The following is a 23136-nucleotide window of genomic DNA, read 5'->3' on the forward strand; positions in this document are numbered from 1 at the left end:
GAGCCTACTGCACCACCAAAGGAAAATATTTCAGACCAATAGTTCAGGACGTTCACAAAGTTTTCCTCCTCAGAGGAACTTCAGAGGGGACTGGTTGCAAAAACAGAACAACACCTCCCTCTCAGAAGTAGAGATAGCGGTAACATTTTTTTTCTTTTTGGTGCGAAAAGGGAGGTCACTCCAGAATTTCAGCAGACCATCAAAAGAGATTGAAATGTACTGGCATTTCTGATAAGGCCTGGTTTTTTCTGATGAATCACCCGTGTCATTCTCAGGATCACTTTTTTTCTTTTAACACTGGGAACGTGTTTATCCTCGAGACGACCGCATATCAAACTATCGATTTATAGTGATCTACAGGAATGATCTTAAAAGGTTTTGGGAAAAGTTGGTTCTTGTGTTCCAAGGTTTCTACTGCCTTTTTACTACTGTTCTATTGTTCTCAGGGCCACATCCTACTGAGCGGCAAAAACGTGGTGAAACATAGCAGTAAATACAGCTAGATTGGGGAAAATGTGGATTATCAGATCAAATTAAGGACAATTGGACTAGACTTGGAAAGGTTGATTAGCCTCAGTTTAAGTTAGTTTTAGTTAATTTCAGTCATGATAAGTGTAGCTAAATAAAAGATGCTAATGCTGAGAGCTTTACTGAAAAGTAGCGTTAGCCATACAATACAGTAGCGTTGAAAGGATGACGAGGAGTGATCACAAATATTTTTTATTGTTTTATTGTTATTATGTATTATTATATATTGTTGGAATCGAAATTGTCAGTCATAACTACACCAAAACAACATCGACGAAGTTATCTGACAGACCTCTCGAACTAAAGAAGTAACTTAAGGTATGACTTCATCAAATAAATACAGCATAAATTAATATTTATTAATATAAATAAATATTATTTGACACTAAATTATGAACCACAACACCATCTGTGTCTGGATTTCAGTTTCTACATAATGTGGCGATCCATTTACTTCGATTTTTTTTTGGGGGGGGTGGGGGGGGGGGGGGGGGGGGGTCAGTAAAAACATATGTCTTGGCTGCTTTTCAAATCTGTTGGTAATTTACAGTCAATCGCATTACCCGCTATTTCAGCTTGCACGATAGTCGATAATCACACGATAATCATGGTGTGCTAACATCGCCATACCTTTGCTGTAATAAAATTAGTGATGTTCCACCCTCCCACCACGGTGGCGCTAAGGAGTCACTGGGTTTGCAAACCGAATTAAAGCAGAGAAGAAGAAAAACAAAAACATGGACGTCACGTTTTTCCCATGTCCATGCGATAAACACGTCGCATATTCTTTTTCAAATGAAGCTTACATCACGTATTAATACCTGCTGTGCTCAGTGGCAGTTATAAACGTCGAATCAGGGTTTAGGCTTTTAGAAAATACACACACAAAAATGCGACGTCTGGGGTCCGTGCAGCAGAAGATACCGTGTGTGTTTGTGACCGACGTGAGGGAGGAACAGTCCAGAAAACGAGATTGTCAGGTGAGCGCTGCAACCGGACAGCACGACACGGCAGCATTTCTAACAGCATACGGCATCACCAGCGAGGCCGGCGTCAAGTTAGCTCAGTAAATAACACGTCCGTTTTAGTCAATCGCCTGGTTACGCTTTCAGGAGCATGACTCTGTGTCGTTAGCTTGGTGCCGTAGCATGCGTGGGGCCACCCTCCCCCCTGTCTGCTGGATCCTCCTCACACCCTCAGCCCTCAGTTTCATTTAGAGGGATGGCACGAAACTGATGCTCAAAATCTGTTGACTCAGCTTTACTTTGTTCACATCCAACACAAAAAATACACAGCCCTCTTTTCAGTTTCTTATACGTATTGGACAAATGAACCCAATCGGTGAATAACGTGCTCATTTTTGATACTTTGTCCAGATTCCTTGTCATTCAGTGACTGTCTGAATATTCTAAAACCTCACCAAAGAACCGTATTCTGGATTTTTTATCTGGGTCTTCCTGACCTAATATTGTTGTAGCTAGTGAATTTCTACTTCCTGTCATTCTGGTACAGGTTGACCTTAGCCAGCTGGCTGACCCATGTTCATTTTTTCTGAGAATGTCCCAAACTGTTGCGTTGGTCTTCCTAACGTTCCCGACGTACTGTTTTTCTGACCTTGTTTTACTTGAACTGAGAACCTCCCCTGACTGCATGTTGACCTCCATCGGATAGATTTGAAAAAACGGATTCACAGCTCCAAGCAATACTTTTTCTGCATATTTGCCTCTTTCATGACTCACTGTTTCACACAGGAATGTCTCGCGTACGCTTTCCATTATTAATGCGTTTTTCAGTTGTCCCTGATCAGACATGTCTGCCTGTCTTCAGCAATTTCAGGTTGTTGCCACCGATCATGTGAACCCTGTGGCTCTGGAGGCTAACATAGACTGTGCCCTTGCCACAGAAAAACTGGATGGCACCTGCTGTTACGTAACACTTTATAAAGGTGAGTTACATCCTAACCGGCCACCCTCCTCTTCTCAGACATTAATATGTGCTTTATTGTGTAAAATGATGATCTACCTGCTGGACAGCCAGGAGAAATGGTATTATTTCTCTCAACTCTTCAGGCCAGCCTTACCTCTGGGCTCGACTTGACAGGAAACCCAACAAGCAGGCAGAGAAGAGGTTTAAGAAGCACCAGCACTCTCTCAGGAGCTGTAAAGGTATTCTAGCTTCACTGCCCGTGTTGCTGAGTATGTCTGAAATGTTTTCACTTTGTAATAGTCGCACAGGTTTACAGGTTTTATTTCCGCAGGGAGATCAAACTAGTTTGATTTTTCGGGCTTCTCTTCTAGGATTTGTGTGGAATGTAGAGGAAGATTTTAAATCGGTGCCAGAGATGTGGATCCCAGCTCACAGAGTCAAATATCACAACGGCCATCCACTGCCGGACGAACATGGACATATCCCAGGTTCTATGAAATATTCTGGTTTATATATATATGTATAACACAAAATGAGTTTGGATTTAGTGTAAAATTGTCAGAGGTACCGTGGAGGATTTTTAAAGCTCTCTGGTTACAATAATGCGTACAATAACTGTTTTTTGTTCTTGTGACCGTCCAGGCTGGGTTCCAGTGGAGAAGGACAACAAGCAGTACTGCTGGCACTCCTCTGTGGTGGATTACGAAGTCGGTGCCGCTCTTGTTCTGAGGCCTGGCTCCGAGGATGAAGACATGTTAGAAATCACAGCAGTCCCACTGGCAGAGCTCCAGGAACAAACACTGGAGCTCATCGGAACCAACGTCAATGGAAACCCTTATGGTAATGTCACTAGGGAGGACAATTTAAAGAAAAAGAAAAGTGTTAGAAATTGCTGCTCTGACTCAAGCATGCGCTTGTAATTGTCATGTAATTGTCATCACAAGCTGTTGTCCTGGTAAACACTTTAATCCCACTTGTGTCTTAGCTGCCAGCCTTTCAGACTAAAGTTGAGTGTCATTGCACTAACAGGACTGGGCAGTAAGAAGCGGCCTGTCCACTGCCTGGTGTCACATGGAAGTGTGCGGATCAGAAACCCACCACTCGTGGACTTCCTGCAGCTGTGCTCCTGGTTCCAGGAGAGTCCAGAGGGTCGAGTCGAGGGCATCGTCTGGCACTGCAACGACGGGACTCTCGTCAAGGTGGGGTAACTCTGTAGTACAATTTGAGAGAACGACTAGGGAGGAAAAGGATTATAAGTGAGGATATTTCAGACCTATATTTTATTCAACACATAAAATGTTAAGTTGCTGTTAGGAATGTTTCAATCAGGTTTATTTTGCCCCTCGAGTGCTGATCCCGTCTTAAATAAAGAAAATTTCCTCCCCTGGAGATTCATAAAGGCGATACGTATCTTACTTATCATTATGTGCGACTATATGAAGTCCAATTAATCGGACTGTCAAAGCTAATGTAGCCAGGAGACAGTAGCTTGTAGAAAACCTGTGTTCTGTACCACAGAAATGTGCTGGTCTAACTCCGCAACCATCTCTGGAATATGCTCGGGTTGACGTTGTCTCGATTAAACCTTTCTCTTCTTTTAAACACAGCATTCTGCATTTGTTGTTGTTTTGGTGCAGTCTTTATCTGAGTGTACTCCGCAAATCAAATTGGTAGTATTGCTATAACTCACCTTTATAAAGTGTTACGTAACAGCAGGTGCCATCCAGTTTTTCTGTGGCAAGGGCACAGTCTATGTTAGCTGACGATTTTACTGAGTCCATACTGATTTTTCTCCCTCCAGTTACATGATACAAATTATACAATGGTAATAAATGTTACGAGTCTCAGTTTAACCAAAAACATGAACACTAAGCTCTTAAGCATACAAAATAAATAGGTTAAAAAAGAGGTAGAACACAAGGTTCTAGGGTCCTTCTCAGCTTATATACTTACACCTTGGCTTTAACATCAACACATATTCCTACCAAAGGTTTCACAACAGCTCCAATCTAATCCGTGGACAGCAGTTGATTGACAACCTGCACTATTACTTTGCCAGAAAGAGAAAAAAAACATCAGCTAGCAAACTCCTACTTAACAACAGCAGTAAAAGTGAGGACTGTTGCTAATGACTGTATGTGTTGGTGCTGAGTGATAAAGTAAATAGATCTTTGTTTGGTAACCGTTTAAACAACATACCCAAAAAAAAGACTTGTTGCCACTCGCTCCTTGACAGGTTTACCTATATACAGTATATGTGGATCTGGTGTAGTGGTAGTAGTGTAGTATAAGATCAGGCCCTGACCTCTTCTGTGTCTGTTGCGTTCATAGGTTCATCGTCATCACCTGGGACTGAGGTGGCCGGATGGAGACACCTGCCTCGGTAAGAGGCCGGTGGTCATACAAGTTGATGGGACAGCGGATGCTTACAACAACAGCACGGACTTGTTCACGTCCTTTTTCACACTTAAGGGACACGTCTTCAGGCGGCTTCAGGACATTCAGTTTGAGCCGTGACCTTGGCCAAAGCAGATGACGTTCCTGTTCCTGAAGCTCCAGCTGTAGCCCCGTACGGATCCGTCACTGTTCCACCTGTTTCCACCAGTAATTCCAGTTTATCGCTCTTAATTTATTCCATGAAATCCAGTGAAGTACGGCTGCAACTATTTGAAGCGTAACTAGCTGAAAGTCTTAACCAGTGGGCTTTACGAACAACGCTTTTAGACAACAAGAATCTTCACAGTTCCTTGAACTGCTGGAGAAAGTTCCTGCTTTTAGTTTGTTGTGTCTGCACTTAGGATCCGAAAACTGGTCGGTTTTCAGCGTTTTCCCTTCTATTTTTAGGGGGCACCCTGCTGCCCTTACGTTATTTATCTTATTTACACGACATGTCATTTCTGTCTGCATGATCACATGCTTACATTTCTCCTCTGCCTTGTGTCATGCACGGTGGAGTTCACCGACAAAGCTGTAGACTTAGGGGAAACACTGGTTTTAGGATGTGTCGAAGCTCCTACAGTGAGGAGGAGTTTTTCCCCGACGAGAGAAACCTTGAGTGATGTGAATGATTACTGGTAAAACAATAGCCATGTATATAACCGTTAGCTTTTAAGCAACACAAAACGATCAGAAACATTAATGACTTTAAGCCTACTACTACTTTAGCATTCCTATTGACAAGATGAGTACAGAGCAGGAACTTCCCAGTTGGTAGTTCCCCTCAATTCAGAGAACCTCCAGAACGGTTTGGTCTGAAAATGTCTAATGAGTGAGCAGTCACTGTAGTGAAGGGCTTGAACCCTGTAGCACTGAGTGTTTTAAAGACTGAAGACTCTTGTTCTGCAGAGATGTGTACAGCTTTAATGTAAAACTGACTGACCAACATGACATTATTGTCAACTTAAATCATTAAACGTGATCTATTTATTCACTGTATGTTACTTCTGGTCCATTGCTGAGTGAGAATGAAATAATGACAACGTAAAGATTTTTATACAACAAAAAAAGATGCTTTATTGGCAAATGCAACGAATCATATAAATATGCTACAAAATGAGTTACAGTGCCAAACCAAGAACTTGATATTAACATATAAACAAAAACCAGCTGCCTCGAAGAAACAAAATGTACTGTGACGGTAAAGACTAACAATAAAATGAATATTGTGGGAACAAGATTTGTCCTAAAGCTTCTACAAAATTAGATTTAGAAATGTGATTGGAAGGTTTCTAACTGCATTAAAAACTAGAAGCCATAAGAGCACATCCAGATGTACACTACCAGTCGAGGTTTGGACACGCCTTCTCATTCAGTTCAATGAGACAGTGTGTCCAAACGTCTGACTGGTAGTGTAGGTTTAACAATGCACTAAAAGGCACATGCGACCTGAGTTAACTGATGGACACGCTGGCCATCTCAGGCTTCACACCAAAGCGATCGCACACCTTCTTCAGCTGCTCCTCCAGCAGGATGTTCTTCTTCACCTCCAAGTTGTAGTTATACTTCAAGTCCTCGATCTCTTCAAAAAACGTTGGATCAAAGTTCTCCAGCTCCTTCTTCAGCTTCGTGACCTCGGTTTGGAGTTTGGTTTTCTCTGTTTCAGCTGCCCGCAGAAGGTTCTTAAGTTTCCCATAATCTGAATAACACACAAGTGACAACTCAAATAAGTAAAGCAACTAAGTTGTTGTGTAGGTGTCCCTTGTAGGACATGGGCCTTCAGAGGGTGTCCCGTCAACAGCATGTTGTTAGTGGGGCTCTTTGGGTCCTATGGGTTGAGGGGCCTCTGTGGATCATTCCCCCACAGATATTTGATCAGTTTGGGATCTAGTGAATTTTGAGTTGTTCCTGAACTGTTTTTTGTGTGTCTGTGTCAGGCTGCTTCCTGCTGGGGATGGCTGCTGCCATCAACGAGTGTCATTACTATGGGGTGGGGATGTCTGGTCTGGTTTAGGTAACATCCACATGAATACCAGGTCCACAAGTTTCCCAACAGAACATTGAATTGTCACAGGATGGGCAATGGTTTTAATGTAGTGGCTGATCGGTGTATATGGAAGATCATAGTATACATCCTTTCTACTTAGGACTTGGGTGAACAGTGTAAATATGAAATAATGTTTTCGTTCACAGATTTCATATTAAAACATGTTACTATGAACATATTTGAAGTTTATTTGAGGAACTAGTGATTATTATTTAGTGGTAAACTACAAAAAGATGAGTAAACTTACTAATTTATGTGACCATTCATTCATTCATTCATGCAACAATTCCCATATTTCCAACAGCCTAGTGCTGGAAAAAATCTGTGTACTCACCCTGCTTAGAAGACGTCTCACCGTATCGCTCCGTGTACTCGCTGATCCTCCGTTTCAGTTCTGCGTTCTGCTTCTCCAGCTCAGCGTTGACCCGCCTTACGATAAACAACAGGTCAGTAACGTAGTCCAAAGATCTAGACGTCTGGTCAAGGACCAGACACTGGACCAGATTAGAATAAAACACTGGGACAGAGAACTTAAGCCACAACACATGTATCATCACCGTCTCTGTGCCCATAGTTGAACGTACTTGATTGCCTGGAACTCCTTGGCGAGTCCTGCATCAGTCTTGGCAGCGGCAGGAAACACTTTCAACATTTCAACCTGTGAAATTAGAAACCGCAGAGCAGCAATTATTGGCTTAACGACTGATTCAGCATCCTTCAAGATGTTTGGAATGTTTTAGTCACAAGCAGCTGTGCTACAACATTAAAGGCAAACTTTGATGACTTCCTATAGGCAATTTTACGCACCGAAGCCAATTAACCAGTCACAGACACTCCTGACAGGTAAATTTGTTGAGACATTTATTTTCTGTAACAACCCCTCTTTAAATGTCAAGCATGACTGAACAAAGCCACACTATCGTTTGAAGCTCGTAACTTGAGAAGCTCTGTTAATCCTTCTGCCTTTTGGTCTCTGACACAAACCCAAAGGAAAAAACACAAATCTGAAAGATTCCAGTCCCTCAGAGATGGAAAACCCACAGCAATAAGTTAAATGTTCTCCCCAAGTTAAACAGTAAATTAGCGTGTTCCTGATTCCTGTTACCAGAGGGTACCTGATCTTCCAGTTGTCGGATGCTCGTCTGAGCTCGCTCCTCACGCTCTTCCACTTCCTTCAGCTGTTGTTTGAGTTCAGAGAGGCTGGAGGTCTTCTGCGTAAGCTCCTTCTCCAGTTCTTTCATCTTGTTCTCAAACATTCTGCAGATTGACGCCGACCAGTATGTTGAGTGAGTTATTCATGACCTTCCTGTGTAATGTTTCTGCTGATGGATGCATTCTGATGGAGATTTAGCTTTTATTTAACAGCACTTATTGAAAGAAATCCAGTTGGCTACCTGGTGACCACAGAGGACCTCCAGGTCTTACTGTCCGCTCCCTCTGTGATGGGTCTGGATAGAGCTGCCCGCAGCCTCTCCTTGGTTTCCTCCAGCTCCGTCTCAAGCTTCTCGTTGGTCACTTTCAGACTCGCCTTGGTCACCCTCAGCCTCTCAGCTGCCTCTATTTCCTGTCCCAGTGTCAAACACACACCAGATGTGGTGAGTTAATAGAGACGAAAACATGCATTCAGGGCTCCTCTGCAGTATGGGACACGTGAAATATGTATTTGAGTTTAGCAATTTCTAGTTCTGGAAAGTGTAGAGATGACTCAATATAGAAATATAGAAAATATAGGTTTTCACTGTGTGGGGAGCCAAAATGTCGTGTTTGAGAGAACACAGGCCCGAGCGAGCTTGATGTGGTCGAGAGTAAGACATGCGACTGCACGGCCGCCCCTAACAGAGCTGCCTGTGTGCATGTACATCACCGCCTGCACACAGCTCCCCCCACAGCGCCTCATACCCGTGCCAAGTCAAGACGTCCGCCTCCAAATTAGTTCACACAAAATGTCTTTGAACCGCACATGTATGTAACATCCAAAATAACCAAACGCGAAGCTCGTCTGAACATAAACTAAAACAAACACAACAACATGTGATGTTTCCACGGATATGGTGAATAAACAAGAACATTGTTTAACGTTTACAACTCATTTTCTGGTCTTATTTATGAGAGATGGTCTTCTACTGATTATTTGGGAATCTAGCAAAGGTGTTCAGAATATAACATGTGTTAATGGTTAGATTTTAAGGGGATTACTTTACATTGTAAAAGTCTACTTATTTGGAATTGGAATGGAAACAATACTGGCAGTGCTCTTCACTTAACCTTTATCAAGTCATAAATGTTGGTACCCTTCTATTCTCCTTGCGTAGGCGTTCGTTTTCCATTACTATTTTCTCCAGTCCTTTGGTTTTCGACTCGAGTGTTGAGCTGAGCTTGGCTTCGCTTTCACTCTTCAGGGTCTCATAGTCAGCCTAGAAGATAAAACAGGACAGTGTTACCTTCAGTAACAGAAAACAGAACATAAACTGGTCCAACGTGGATGTAGTGTTTGAGACGAGGTGATGCTGAACCTTCAGTTTTTCATTTTCCCGCTCCAAGGTGGCGACCCTGTCTTGGTTTGTGCTGGATTTCTTCAGCGTTTCATTCTCCCTCTGTACCCTCTCCACCACCTTCTTCATCAACCCAATAGTCTTCTCAAGTTCAGGCACGGTTTTCCCACTGTGACCAGTCTGATCAGGAACACATTAAGAGTCGTGTATTGGACAGGAGGAAGATCAGAGGAGATTTGATGCATTTGAGGTCAAAATGATTTTATTACCTCATATGTAGTCATGTATAGCGCTTTATGATCTGTTATTTCTGGCAAAATAGTCACGCATGCGTTGAGAAAACAGACGAGCATAGGTCAACTTACTCCACGTATTTGCGTCAGCTTTTTGTCTATCTCTGCCTTTTCTTTTTTCAGTGCACTGCACATCTCTTTAAGGTCAGCAACTTGATTCTGTGGGAAAAAAGAGACTAGATAGAATCATGTAACATCCTCTTGGCAAAGATGCACATTGCTCTTGTACAAATCAATATATTGATTCTTAAGTTAATGAGATTCAACACATTTTTGCAACATTTGCATTAAAGCTCATGATGTGGAGACAGTGTGTGAGTGTGTGTGTGTGTGTGTGTGTGTGTGTGGTGGGGTGGGGGGGGTAAATCACTTTTCATTAGAGCAAAAGTTAATTATTTCTATGTTTGTTGTGCATGTTTTGTTTCTCAAACTGTAGGACATGAGACGTGTCTTCAGTCAAGAGGAAGACCTGCAGCTCTCGTTGGAAGGTTATGTACAGTTACATGAAACTATAACTAGGGGCTGACAGGCTTAGCTGAAAGGCTAGCTCGGCTCTGAGTGTAACAAAATCACCACCTTTAAAGGTCAACAACGAACACAATAAACCACACATTAGTGTGTTAGAATAGGCAAACAACAGAACCAGCCTCTCTCGGTTTGGGATGCGTGTACCTTGAGTCTCGGTAGGTCTCTGTTGGCCTGCTCCAGCTGAAAACGCAGCTCCAGGTTCTCTGAGGCTAGCTTCAGGTTTTCTTTTTGGAGGTCGGGGTCTCTCTGTGATGGAGTGCCGGTGCCTCGTCCTGAAGTCTAGAGGATGGCAGAGGACAGATTAAGCCAGAGTAAAGGGTAGCATTAACATTAAAGGGTGAGGAGGCAAATATCCGCTTTAAAAAAACGTCTTTGTGCTTTTTCTACTAATGCACGACCGAAGGACACCTTGATGTCGGTGCCAGAGCAGGGGGAGGGCACCAACACACTATGAAGCCACTTACTACTCACTGGATTTGCCTGACATCTATCACAGCACTACCACCCTGGCTAAACTAAAGAAGTCTGAGGTACCTTCAGATATCTAAGAGAACTGCTGCCACGTTTTCCATCATCCTCTTTTCTACTCATTGACCTCTCTGTGTGCTTGCTCAGTGCGGCGGAAGAATCAACATCTGGCTCTGGTTGTTCCAGGTTATCTTCCTCTGTTGCCTCCTTTGTCTCAGCCTCTACATCTTTGAGCTTTTGAGGCTTCCCCGTCATTATCCCCATATCATCATCGACTGTATCTTCATCATCTAAGTCGCCAGCACATGCTTCGTTCTCTGTTTCAGTCATTTCATTGCCTGTCACTGGCTTTGCGGTCTGTGGTTCTCCCTTTTCTTCAGCCGCCTTAACTTCAGAGCCAGAGGCAACTCGTGCTCCTGCCGTTTGTCTCTCATCTTCACGAGAACGATCGGCATCATCGTGTTCTTCTGCTGTCACATCTGTTTTGCCATACGCGGCGAATTTTCTCACACGGGGGCTCGGTCGCCGCTGCTCGGTGCAAACATCCTCTGCTGCCACAGAGCCGGTTTGTGTTTTTCCGGCTGCCTGGCTTTTCTTTGGCTCCCTCTGATGGCCGACTCTGCGCCCGGCAGCTTGAGGTCTGGGGGAGCGGCTGGAGGACTCCACAGGACGGGATGCTGCGTTCCCATCGCATGACCCCTCCTCAACATCAAAAGTAAGAGAAGAAATCCCCCTCAGAGCCTGGGAGGATAAGCTTTTCTCCTTCACATGAAATTAAATCCAGTGAAGGACGCATGAAGAAAGAGAGCAAATGATGAATGAAGAATACAGAGACAAACACCTTTGACCTGTACTTCTGACTGCACTGTGAGGACCCTTTTTGTATTTAAACAGCACAAATGCTGCTATAAAATATACAGCATACAACATAAAGAGATTTTATTTGCCATAACATCAGCATAGAATCTAATCATTTAAATAAACTGTTGTGAGAAACGCTCATTGGACTGCACCACCCAACCAACCAACAACCAAAAGCAGATGACAGTTAGGTTGCTGTTGCCAACACTTCCCAACGCTGCCAAAAGTGCATCTAAAGAAAGTGAATTTGTTTTTATAAATAACCAAAATGAGGAATTAAAACAGTTTTTTTCTGAATTCAATTCAACCCCTCAGTCCAAAACTGGGGGACACTTGCAAGTTTTAACAGCTGGAAGCATTTTTGTTTTTAATAAATACATTTAATTAATGGAACAACACAACAGGTAAACAATTTTTATAATGTATTTGTTGTTCTTAATGATGACTTACAGATGGTCTTGATGGAGGTTCCTTGGCTATCTGGCTCTCTAAGGAGTGGAGTCTCTCCTCCAGGGAGCGGTTCCTCAGCATCAGATTCTCCATGGCGTCATCACGAGGTAAAGCCTGGTGCTGTCTGCATGTTTGACAGGAAAACCACAGCCTTAGTCTTTGGATCATAGAACACTGGCATTATTTAACATTATACGTCTCAGAGTGTATTTAGTGTATTTATAAAGACGTGGGAGGAGTAGAGCAGACTAGAGAATGACATAGAGGAGCCTGGTTCTTGTTTAGCGACGCTGGCATGGCTTAGGACATGGTCATTTTATATCATTCATTTTCATTATAGGATGCATTCTCTAGAGTAATCTAGTTTCAAGTTTGACATTTGTTTGAGTCAAGAATGCGCTTGCTGAGTTTCTCATTTCTCCTTATGTTATTTAAATGTATATTTTGCACTGTGCCTTGGACTTGAAGTTTAAACATCGGTAATAGTTATAGGTAACAGTCATTGATTAGTAAGTTTAATACTGGGGTACTGTAGCCTCCTGTATTATTTCTTGTCTTGAGAAAAACTATTTAATGGATGAGTGACGTGTGGAATATTTTTTTTTTCTTTTAATTTTTCTTAACATTACTTGGAGGTCAAGTCACTTATTCAGCACTGGACATGTGTAAGCCATAAATACCAGCTAGCTAGTTACTTTACGCTTCTTAATCGTATTTACATATCATTATCCCGTCTTTGCCAGCGTCTCAGCAGTCAGGTGCTGGTTTGTTTGGATTTGTGGTCTGAATACTTTTCTCTCCATTGTTAAATCACGTGCCCACGGTGTCATAGGTGCTGGTCCCAGTGTTTTTTCTCACTCTGTCGTTATGCTGCTAGTGTGTTGTAACACATGCTGAGGAGCGTTGCCGTTGTAACAATAGGGAAGCAACAAGCCTTGTTCCCTCTGCGGGTTTATGATCGAAACCATCCTGAAGTCAACTCAATTTTCAACTCTTCCTTGGTTTCTTTTCCCCCCAGAGGAATGTTAAACAGAGGTGCATTGTGTCTTGGCAGCAAATACGTGAAGCAGGTACTGGCAGATAATTTACCCCCTACTTGAATGCGTTCACAGAGAAGACTGCAGGCACTCGTGGTCCTGTCTAAGCCTGGTGCTCATCTTTGCTGCAGGGCCACCATCAGAAGTCACCAACAGACAACTGACAGCCCCACCCCCCCCAGCTGACCAAAGGTCACGAAAGCCAAATCTGGCATGGGCTTGGGTCAACTCCCTCGGGGAACACGTTCAACCTAAATTCAACAGGGTCAGAAGGGCATTTTGTCTGCTGGCTGCCCTGGTTCTGAAATGTTAGTCTTTCCAAAGGAGCAACTGAATACGTATAAAGTTTGATTCAGTTCTACTTAACTTATTTTACCGTTCCACACAAGGATGGTTTATCTCCCACGCTGTTACCTTGGGCTCTGTTTACTCCCACTGGACAACATGGCTAACAGATTGTTCCGTCTATCTACGTCTGCTGCACATTTGGTCCAACAAGGGCGGTGAAATCACGGAATCGCAAGTACATTCATAAAAATGGTTCTCATATGGGGATCTGGAACTTGTCCAACACTTTCTTCTGATTGGCTTCAGATCCACATTTTGACCCACAACTCTTGCATCCCTGAGTGTAATTAGTCTTGGCTGCACAGGTTTTTGTAATAATGATCTTAATAAAACACTGCTGTTTAATTACTGTTCGTTATTGCAATACTTGATGTGCAAAGCTTTTCTATGCGGTTAATGATTTATTCGGAGCATTTTATAACCTTATTACTTTTTGTGAAGCAAATTATTTTTTATGTACTTTTTTTATATTTGCTTTGAATTCAGTTTGGTTTCAATTAGTATCCTCCTGAGTGGATTTTTGTTTTATTTAGAACAACACAGTCTTGTTTAAATTAGCATTTTGTTTTGGTAAATTTCAGCCAAATAAAATGTCTTTCATTCACTGCAGCTTTAGTTTTATACCAGGCACTTGATTATAGCACAGTTTTGAATGAAACGGGCCATAGACTTTAAACTCTGTCATTATTAGTCTGCACATTCCAAAGTGGTCTTCCTGCTCAATACGGACGTCTTTCAAAGCGTGAGAAAAGGCTGATAGATACTTTATGGTGAGGATTTGTGTCTCCAGCTCAGAGTTCTTCTTCTTCAGCTCCTCCATCTCCTTTTCCATTTCAGTGGATCGCACTCCCACCACCTGATCGGCAGTCACACCTCGAGCCTTCAGCTTTTTCTGCAGCGCGCCCTTCTCTTGTTCCACCCTACGCACACGGCAAACACAGAACGGAAAATAAAAAGGGATGAATTGTTAAAACACAGCTCTGTGGCACAGACTTTCTGTCACCACGTGGAAAATCTCCTGACGGTCAAGATCAATTATTTGTCTCTACTAATTTCCAAAGGACTTCCTGTTAATATTAGCACATATTAGAATTATAAATGGCTTGTGTGTGAGAGTGATGTACCCACTGACCTGGCGTACAGATCTTTGAGAGTGCTGAACTGTTTTGACAGGGACTCATTCTCTCGCTCCTTCTCCTTCAGTGAACTCTTCACCTTCTCGATCCTGGCCTGCCATTTCTTTCCCTCCTCCCACCGCACCATTTCTTCTTTACTCTGTCCGACATGATAATAATAACAATGATGATAATCATGTGGTGAAATGACACAAAGAGCCTTGGTTTAACTGAAGCAGAAAGTCTTAGGTGTATCGATTGTTTTGCTATCTCCAAATACATCTACCTCACATACTGTAAGTGCAGAAATAGAAAGAGCAGAGGGGTCGGGTGAAATAGAATACAGATGACAGATCAACAAAAAAATCTGCTTCTTTAAGCAATTATTTTTTGGCCATCAGAGGACAACAGGGATTTAGTGATACTGTATTTATTTACAGAACAATGCTGAGTGCTGTTTTTTTTTTTGCTTTGCACCAAATGCCCACACTGCCAGGAAACATCAAACATTCAAAGCACTACTGGTTGTTGCGCTACCACAAACATAAAGGCAATGTTCCAACCTTTCCGTGATCATCTTTAACATTTTTTATTTCCCCTCTTTTCTCCAAGTCAGACTCCAGCCTTCGGATCTTCTTCTGCAGATTCTCCAGGGTTGGCCCCTTCCCATCTGGTTCTGGTTGATTCTAATCAACGGAAATATCGTCCCATATCAGAAATGCCTTCCAAACAATTGGAGACAGAGGTCTTAACAACAGCAACAGTGGATGTGTCAATGAGGAAAAAAAAAAAAATAAATAAATAAGTAATTCATTTTGTAAAAACATAAAGTTGTGTTAAATACAGGAGCTGCAGAGATATAACCAAAGAGAAATGACAGAATTGAAACTTGTTGTTTTCCTTGATGCACTTTAGTTCATTATTTTTTTTATTTGCCGACAGCCTGCAGGGTTTGCATGTCTCGCATCTCCAAGTTTTTATCATATCTGTCGGAATGTCGTGCCTGACTCTTTTGCCCTCATGATGTTATGGTGATAAGGGCTGTATCATGTGGCTGTTATCACTCTGCACATCACATTTGCAGCTTATGTAAAAACGACAGTAACAATAAACTCCAAGCCAAAGTCAAACACATTACGTCGGTGTGTGATTCCTGCGGATCCTCACCTGAAGTGCACTGGTGAGCCTCTTGATTTGCTGCTTGAGCTCCAGAATTTCTTGGTCCCGCTCCTCCCTTTCAGCCAGCAGGCGTCGCTGCGTTTTCTGACATCTCTGGATGTCTTGGTTCAGCCCATCCACTTCCTCTTTCAGAGTGTTCTCACGGCCTTTGGCTGCTTTGGCAGACTCCTTTGCAGCTTGAAGTTCTTCATTAAGCTCTTCTACCCGTGCCTTTGGAAGAGAGTGATTTGAAGTGTTTCTCCAGTTTAAATGATTAGTTTAGTGATCCACTATTATTCTTCATGACAATGCCGTAAACATATTTGTCAGGGTCTCGCTAAGCTCCACGGTTAAACGAAATATGCTATGATGACAGTGGGTCTCACCTTCAGGTCTTTGGTGTGTCTGTCGACCAGCATCTGTACATTGATACTCTCCTCTTTCTGTGCAGCACTTGCTATGACTTGCTGCTCGGCAGCAGATGTCATCTCTGCCCGAAGCTCCAACAGAGCCTTGCTAAGAGCCTGAGAAAACAGGGAGCCACAAGGTGCCAGTCATTATATGAAGTAAAAGTTAGTGGTCCGACTGCATTTTAAAGCTAAAACACCATCCTCCATTCCTGCATGAAATACTTTCCTCCTCCACCCTCATACTTGGTATTAAGTTGTGGTAAAGCATTGCATAACAAATGCATCACGCAAAAATAATTAGTGCGGAAATAGATATTCAGATAAACTGAATAAAATGTTGAAAAGAAGTATTCATTGAAGTTTCAGTACCAGAATCCACTGAGTGAATACATCTAGGTCAGCCAAGCAAGACAAGCAGCATAGATACAAATGCCTAGAAGACATTTCCTCATTGCAGCAAAATCAAACAAGCTCCTACTCTTCCAAAAGTTCAAATGAAGAAAAAGGAACAACCTTGAGTTGTTTCTCTTTCTGGGTGAGTTGTGCTTTCAGTCGTTCTACGAGGTTTTTCATGGTGTTGCTGGGGGAGCGGACGTTGGCTTCCTTCTGGGCTTCCAGCTCAGTTGCGAGGTAGTTCATCTCCTTCTCCATCTGGGCCATCTGGCTCCTCTGATCCTCAGCCTCGGCGGTCAGAGCTTTCACCTGGGCAACCTGACATTCCTCCAACCTGCAACAAATGCCCTATGTTAGTTTTATGACATAACCAGTATCACATCCTTTTAAACAATGTTTGGCTTTTGATTTATATCAGTTCGCAGGTCGTGGCCAATGTTCGTCATTTGTCAATGTTGTCTCCAAGCCTGCATGAAGGATGTAGTCTTGGGTAAATATGACACACACTTCGGCATAACTTGTAGCAACAGATGCAGCAAACAGAAACCCTTCAATCACACTCAAACTAAACAAAAAAAGCGCATGCCTTATATCTCTGGAGAAGGTACAAACTTAAGCCAAGTTCAGTCTGACTGATTACAGCTATAAAACTTTATATTTGCACATTATATTTCATCCATTGCAGCGACGGAAAGGTTCAGCAGTGATTTTTTACAGACTAGGCAGTATAGGCTTCAAGCAAAGTGATATTTCTTCTAGGTATGTATGTATGTGTGTGTGTATATATATATATATATAAATATAAATATAAAAACTCTTCATTGTTTAGGAGGCAGTTTTGACATGAGGTAATATTTCCATGACGGCCAGATTAGGCAGTTTTCCTTGGCAGATCATTTTTAGCAGGGCAACATTGCTTGCATGCAGGTTTGTTCTACATGGTTGGGCTGGGTGTGACACAAGTGGTTATAGTTCTCACACAGAACAGGTATCACCTGACATCACCGTAGCCTTCATGAAAATAACCTCAGCTATCTTCCTATCTAAAGTATTTCAATATAAATACCCTGCAATAATTCACCTGTTCATGAGGGTTTGTTTTTTTTTTTTAAAAGCTTTTCTTAAAACTCAACAGAGGACTTGGTCAGAACGTCCGCTGTAGCCAGTAGTGGTTTTGCCCATTACCGTTCATGCATTGGTGTGTGTACACATGAGGTTGAACTGCCTGTGAACTCTTGAAAGCCCTCTTTAATCTTCTTTACTTCAGCTGCTTTTTATTGAACTTTTAACCCATTTGCAGCCAATTTGCTTGAACTTCCGCTGCAGTCTGACACTTTTTACTGAAGTTATGTGGTATGTGGTGTTTACAGAGTGAAACATCAGAACATGACCTTCCGCGGCAGAACAAAGAGAATATGAATTCCTGAATCTGCTACTGTCAATGTAGAAAATACAAATAAGGGTGTCTCTTAATAGTAGAATATTGAATAGTAATATATACAACATCTTGATGGTATTCTTTAAATTAGAAAACATATTGCTGGATTTCTCCAGGGCAGAAAGCAGTGGTGTGAGAGGTGAGGAGCTCAGAGATATATCAAGGGATAGAGGGATTTATAAACAATCAGAAGAATTCTGAAGTGTGTCTTGAAATGGGCCAGTGTAATGATGATGTGGTCTCACTTCTTTGAACTTGCTAATAACCGGATGGCAGCGTTTTGGACTAGTTGGAGACGGGAGTTGGTGGTCTGGATAATATGTGAGTAGAGGGAGTTGCAGGAGTCCAGCCTGGATGATATCAATGTGTGAATAACTGTTTCTAGGTTGGTTTTAAAGTGGTTTTAATGGTTTTAATGGTTCTGAGCTGAAGGAAACTGGACCTGACAACTGAATTTACATGCCTGTTGAAACCGACGTTGACACTGTGAGGCAACCAGTCTTTGATGTCTTCAAATCTGTTTTTTTATTCTGGTGACATCAGTCTGACTTTGAGAAATGAGGGGGAGGCCGATCTGTGTGTCATCAGCATACCAATGGAAGGAGATGCTGTGTCTTTGGATACTTTTCTCAGCGGGAGCGTATATAGACTGAAGAGAAGTGGACCTAAAACCGAACCCTGAGGAACCCCACATGTAATATTTGCAGGTGTGGGGGAGGAAATTGACCCCGTGATTCACATCCTGTACATCATTATGTGGCTTTTCACTCATTAGGTGTAGTATTGGCCGAGATCAGCATTAGCCAGGGTTTAGAGCAGTGTCAGCACTAGACTTGTCACAGTTACAATGTGAACGTATGGCTGTTCTTCTGTTAATATGAATTTCACAGAGCCTTTCTCCACAGCACAGCACATAGTAAAATACCTAGACTTAGACAGTTAAGATCACTACTGTTAGCTGAGGTTAGGAAACAATTACATGGTGCCACTCTTAACCTGCTGTTGTTCCTAGTATGCCATCACTGGTCTTAATGCAAATCTTTAAAGAAATTAATCTGTTAAAAGACCTCGTTTTGTTTGATGCTGATAATATTTTAAACTTACATAAATGAACCTCCTGAAATAACAAAATGAAAATAAACATTAAGGATTCTCCTTTATATATAACTTTAATATAAACTTCATTGCTGGCCACAGGATAGAAAAAAAGAATATATAATTACTTTGACATCTCGTCTGCGTGCTTCTTAGCCTGTGCTTCCACAGCAGTTTTCTGCCTCTCCAGCTCAGCAGTGGTCAGCTTTAGCTTCTCTGTGACGGAGGAGAGAGAAATGTCCTGTTCGGCCACGGTCTGCTCTAATTCAGCCAGACGCTCCAGGTGTTTGGAGGTTGGAACCCTGATTGTGGGCTTCTTCATCAATTCCTGGACATGGCATAAACATTTAACAGTGCATCAAGAAAGGTACAGCTTCCAATTTCATCAAGCTCTCACGAAGACTTATTAACAGCTTCTTGTCTGTAGTGACTGCTCTCCATGGAAGTTTAGCGAATCATAATTGAACATTTTCCATGAACTGTGGACGGTGAGTGTGAAATGAATTGCATCGAACTGTAATGCAACCAATAAGCCAAATAAAGAAGTAAAAAGCTGTCGTTAAAGAGAGACATGGACTCATTAGTACCATTGCTGTCTGTTTGAAACGATCCAGGGAGGTGTCTGTGTGCAAGTCCAGCTTCTGATGCAGCATTTTCAACTCCTCCTGATGTCTCTTTATCATTTCCTCCTGGTCCTGGGATCAGCGGAATAAAGTGAAAGTAAATAAAAAATAAAGTTAAAAGTAAAAACAAAGTGTTTCCACTGAAGGAAAGGGCCTAAATTTAAGCAATTTCCCTCGTGGATGATTAGAGTCTAGGTCCAAGTCTCAATACTCTTTGAAATCATTGCCTTAATCTGTTTTTGAAGTGTCGCCTAAACGGTGACCGGTCTGCACCAGACTGCTACAACAGTCCAGACTTCGACAGCAGCACAGCAAAACAGAATAAAAAAACGTATTGAACTGAGTGTATTTCTCCTTTTATCACTATACCTGTCTAGCTTGAGCCAGCTGGTTCTGATATTTCTTCAGCACATCCTCTTTTTTGTCAAGGCGGCTTTGAAGGTCTTTGATAGTCTGGTGAGCCAGCTCCATGGCAGGCTGATTGTCTGACCGGCCGTCTTCATGCTTGACAAGGTCAGCTAGCAACCGTTCTCTGCTGGCTGTAGCTGGGAGCCGGAGACGTAACTCGTTGATCACTTTATCCCTGGACATGACGTTCTGTTCAGCCTTCCACAGAGCTGCTTCCTTCTCTTTCAACTTCTGCATGGGAAGGAGTTAAGAATTCAAAAAATAATACCAATGCTATGCATTTGCTTGATGAGGAAATATATGTAGGTAAATGTATGAATAAGTAAATTATACTATACCTTGTCCAAATTTTTGCAGATGGCCTGTGTGTCCATGATGGTGCGGACATGTTCTTTGATTTTACTCAAAGCAAACTCTAACTGGTGAGCAAGTGGGAGCGTTGGGTCTGGTAGGACTCTTGTACCATCCTCAGACTGAAAACGACAAAAAATACAGTAATTAGCATCGTAGCTGCATGTTTCAGAAATATATATATATATAATATGTTGCGTATTAAATTGTGCATTGTTTCTAAATAACACCAATACTGGACTTTGTTTTTGAATACATTTAGGAACAGAAAAGCAACAAATCCAGACCATTTTGTTTGTTTTATTAATTTGAGCTACTTTGTCATCAAAATGTGTTAACACTGCTTTACATTTTCTGCACTGCTCAGAATTTCATTCTGTTGCTTCTCATAGTTGTCCAGTTGGCGCTCCAGCTCCACCTCTCGCTGATCCCAGGCAAGCTGGCGTTCTTCATGAAGCTTAATGTGACAAAGAGAAGACTGCATTAACCCAACACATACCTGTACTTAAAGCTTCCTTATCAAGTGAAGTACTTAAACACAGTGGAGGAGGTTATCATAGCTACAGTGCTCTTTGTAAATGAGTCATGCCATAGTAATGCCTTTTCGTGCAACACTGCTTTAATCTGTACATTTATAATGTCCAGAAAGGAGCAAGTGAGTGTGTGTTGACAGTTTCAAGAGTTTTCCCTCACATTGTTTTGCTGCACAATATCCTCTTCCAGTGAGCAGATGGTTCGTTCCTGCTCCTCCACGAGTTTCTTCAGATACCTGATTTCCTCCTTCTGCACCACCAGCTCCCTGCCTTTCCTCAGCTCCTGCAGACGAGCTTCTTCCATCTTCTTGTGCCACTCAGTTACCTGTTTCAAGTTACATACAGTAGTGAAGTTATAAAATCTGTGGATTGTAACCGAAAGCTACAGAAGAGGCGTACCGTAACCCAGCCAATGTTCACTGTACTGGCTACATATTTTTACCAACTGACCTTCTGGGCCCCTTTCACGTCCTTCAGTGTAGAGATGAGCTCCTCCAGGCCTCGAAGCTTCAGTTCCAGCTCCTCAGCCCTCCCCTCCGCCCTCCTCCTCTCCTCCTCTGCCTTCCTCTTCTCCTCCTGAGCTTTTGCTCGGTCCTCCTGCAGGTTCACCATGGTCACAGAGAACTTCTCCTGCTGGGGAAGTGGCAGAGCTCCAGCAAACTGCCTCCGTAGCGACTGGATGGTCTGTCTTAGGTGCTTGGAACGATTTCTGCCCTCGTGGCGGGCGAGGAACAGCGTCCGCTCGCTGGCATCCAGCCGCTGTTCAGCGCGCAGCTTGTAGGCCTCCAGCTGTTTTATGTGAGAAGTGGTAGCCTCCAGTTTTCCCAGAGCAGCTGACTCACTGAGCTGCAGAGCTACGATGTGCTGATGGAGTTTAGCAATTAGAGCCTTCTCATCCGACTGCGACTGAGGGAAAGAGATGCAGTGTGAAGACATACATCTAAAACACTGAGTCGATTTTTTGATTCAACAGCAGGACAGCAATAAAATGAGTTCCTACTTTATTTTTCTACAGAACGTATGAAAAGTTGACTGAAAATACTAGAAACAAGCACTTACAGAAAGTGAAGACTTCTGCAAGGCAGTCATCAGTTTCATTAAAGTAAAGTAGAATCAAAAAGAAAACCAAAAACAACCCAGTTACCTGGTAGTCCAGTATTTGCCTCCTCAAAGCTTCGACCTCTTTGTCTTTGGATTGCTGCCTGGCCTGTAAAGCAGACACCTGTGTCATGGCCACATCGGACACCTCCTGAAGCCTGTAGAAATAAAACCACACATATTACTGCATTTGAAGTGATTTTATTTTAATATATTTTATTCCAGTGATCACAGATGCCTTAATAAACGTATACATCACAATGAGCATAAGTGATCAGCCTGAGGCCTGCACACAGTCAAACGTACTTTGAAACCTCGACGCGAAGTTCAGCCTCCGTCTTCTCCAACTCTGCAATCTTGGCTCTGTCGGCGTCGCTCACAGCTTTGCTGATGCTGTCAGCCAGCTCGTCTCTCAACTCCCGCTCAACCCTTTGGGCCTCCACATTCATCTTGGTTAACTGAAGAAACACAGAGGGAAAACAACTTGCAATAGAGTAATTAAAAAAAAAATCTTTTGTAAGGATTTGGAGCAGACTCGACGAGGTGTGTCATGGGTTTCAGGAGTCGTGAACACAAATCACAAGATATTGAAAATAATACCTCAAATGCTTTTAAGTGTGAAAGGGAAAAAAAACGATCCTGCGCTTGTACAATCCAAGTACATTAAATTGTCTGCTTTGAGACTGAATGTCCGCCAGCTGAACCATGGGGTCTTTTACACCTCGTGGTATCATTGACGCCCTGGAGCAACAGCACGTCTAAAGAGTATGATGGTAAAAACTGTTATTTTCCTTGGTCTCTTACCTCTGCGAACTTGGACTCCAGTTCCAAGTTGCGCTCCTCCACCTGCCTGAGGGAGTTTCTCAAGTGTTGGTACATTTTGTGGGCGTGCTCGGCTCTCTGCCTCTCATTCAGCTCCTTCATCTCTAAAGTGGTGATTCTTCTCGCAGTGGACACCATCTCATTGTTGACAAAGGCTTTGTCTGCCTTACCCATGCCATTTTCCCCTCCTGATAGAACAGAAAAGATAATTTGATATTCAGAGTGGGAGCTGAACACCAGGATTTCGCTAAGTTCAACTGCGCTATTGTGCAGGATCA

At 42.6% G+C, this 23136-nt stretch overlaps 2 protein-coding genes across 6 annotated transcripts in view; one reads left to right on the top strand and one right to left on the bottom strand.

The window, feature by feature from the left end:
- The first annotated feature begins 1249 nt into the window (after positions 1-1249).
- On the top strand, positions 1250-5889 carry c10h12orf29 (chromosome 10 C12orf29 homolog). Its single transcript, XM_047597406.1, has 7 exons — positions 1250-1508; positions 2356-2473; positions 2598-2693; positions 2826-2942; positions 3097-3294; positions 3484-3653; positions 4786-5889. The coding sequence occupies exons 1-7, from the start codon at positions 1419-1421 to the stop codon at positions 4969-4971; spliced, it is 975 nt and encodes a 324-aa protein (XP_047453362.1). The 5' UTR covers positions 1250-1418; the 3' UTR covers positions 4972-5889.
- Positions 5890-5947: 58 nt separating this feature from the next.
- The window catches only part of cep290 (centrosomal protein 290), a 29196-nt gene continuing 12007 nt past the window's right edge, over positions 5948-23136 (bottom strand). For 4 of the 5 annotated variants that reach the window (XM_047597400.1, XM_047597399.1, XM_047597398.1 and 1 more), the window contains 27 exons: positions 22841-23046; positions 22343-22494; positions 22083-22194; positions 21389-21844; positions 21099-21263; positions 20755-20862; positions 20393-20527; positions 20016-20285; positions 19611-19718; positions 19152-19351; positions 16611-16824; positions 16074-16211; positions 15697-15918; positions 15093-15215; positions 14547-14689; positions 14179-14334; positions 12030-12153; positions 10785-11480; positions 10395-10529; positions 9795-9881; positions 9451-9609; positions 9229-9351; positions 8332-8501; positions 8053-8194; positions 7522-7595; positions 7272-7366; positions 5948-6589 (listed from right to left, as the gene is read on the bottom strand). In XM_047597400.1, coding sequence (XP_047453356.1) covers positions 6345-6589; positions 7272-7366; positions 7522-7595; positions 8053-8194; positions 8332-8501; positions 9229-9351; positions 9451-9609; positions 9795-9881; positions 10395-10529; positions 10785-11480; positions 12030-12153; positions 14179-14334; positions 14547-14689; positions 15093-15215; positions 15697-15918; positions 16074-16211; positions 16611-16824; positions 19152-19351; positions 19611-19718; positions 20016-20285; positions 20393-20527; positions 20755-20862; positions 21099-21263; positions 21389-21844; positions 22083-22194; positions 22343-22494; positions 22841-23046 — 4958 coding nt within the window. In that variant the 3' untranslated portion in view covers positions 5948-6344. The remainder of the gene's footprint in view (positions 6590-7271; positions 7367-7521; positions 7596-8052; positions 8195-8331; positions 8502-9228; positions 9352-9450; positions 9610-9794; positions 9882-10394; positions 10530-10784; positions 11481-12029; positions 12154-14178; positions 14335-14546; positions 14690-15092; positions 15216-15696; positions 15919-16073; positions 16212-16610; positions 16825-19151; positions 19352-19610; positions 19719-20015; positions 20286-20392; positions 20528-20754; positions 20863-21098; positions 21264-21388; positions 21845-22082; positions 22195-22342; positions 22495-22840; positions 23047-23136) is intronic. The other variant, XM_047597402.1, reaches the window with a different exon arrangement.

Source organism: Mugil cephalus, chromosome 10, assembly GCF_022458985.1.
Source record: "Mugil cephalus isolate CIBA_MC_2020 chromosome 10, CIBA_Mcephalus_1.1, whole genome shotgun sequence".
Taxonomy (NCBI): Eukaryota; Metazoa; Chordata; class Actinopteri; order Mugiliformes; family Mugilidae; genus Mugil; species Mugil cephalus.

Excerpts from the sequence above, each read along its gene's own strand:
- c10h12orf29 (XM_047597406.1), top strand. The coding sequence starts at position 1,419 with ATGCGACGTCTGGGGTCCGTGCAGCAGAAGATACCGTGTGTGTTTGTG. Across the intron at positions 2,474-2,597 it reads TTACGTAACACTTTATAAAG|GCCAGCCTTACCTCTGGGCT; the intron begins GTGAGTTACATC and ends TCAACTCTTCAG. Across the intron at positions 2,943-3,096 it reads CGAACATGGACATATCCCAG|GCTGGGTTCCAGTGGAGAAG; the intron begins GTTCTATGAAAT and ends GTGACCGTCCAG.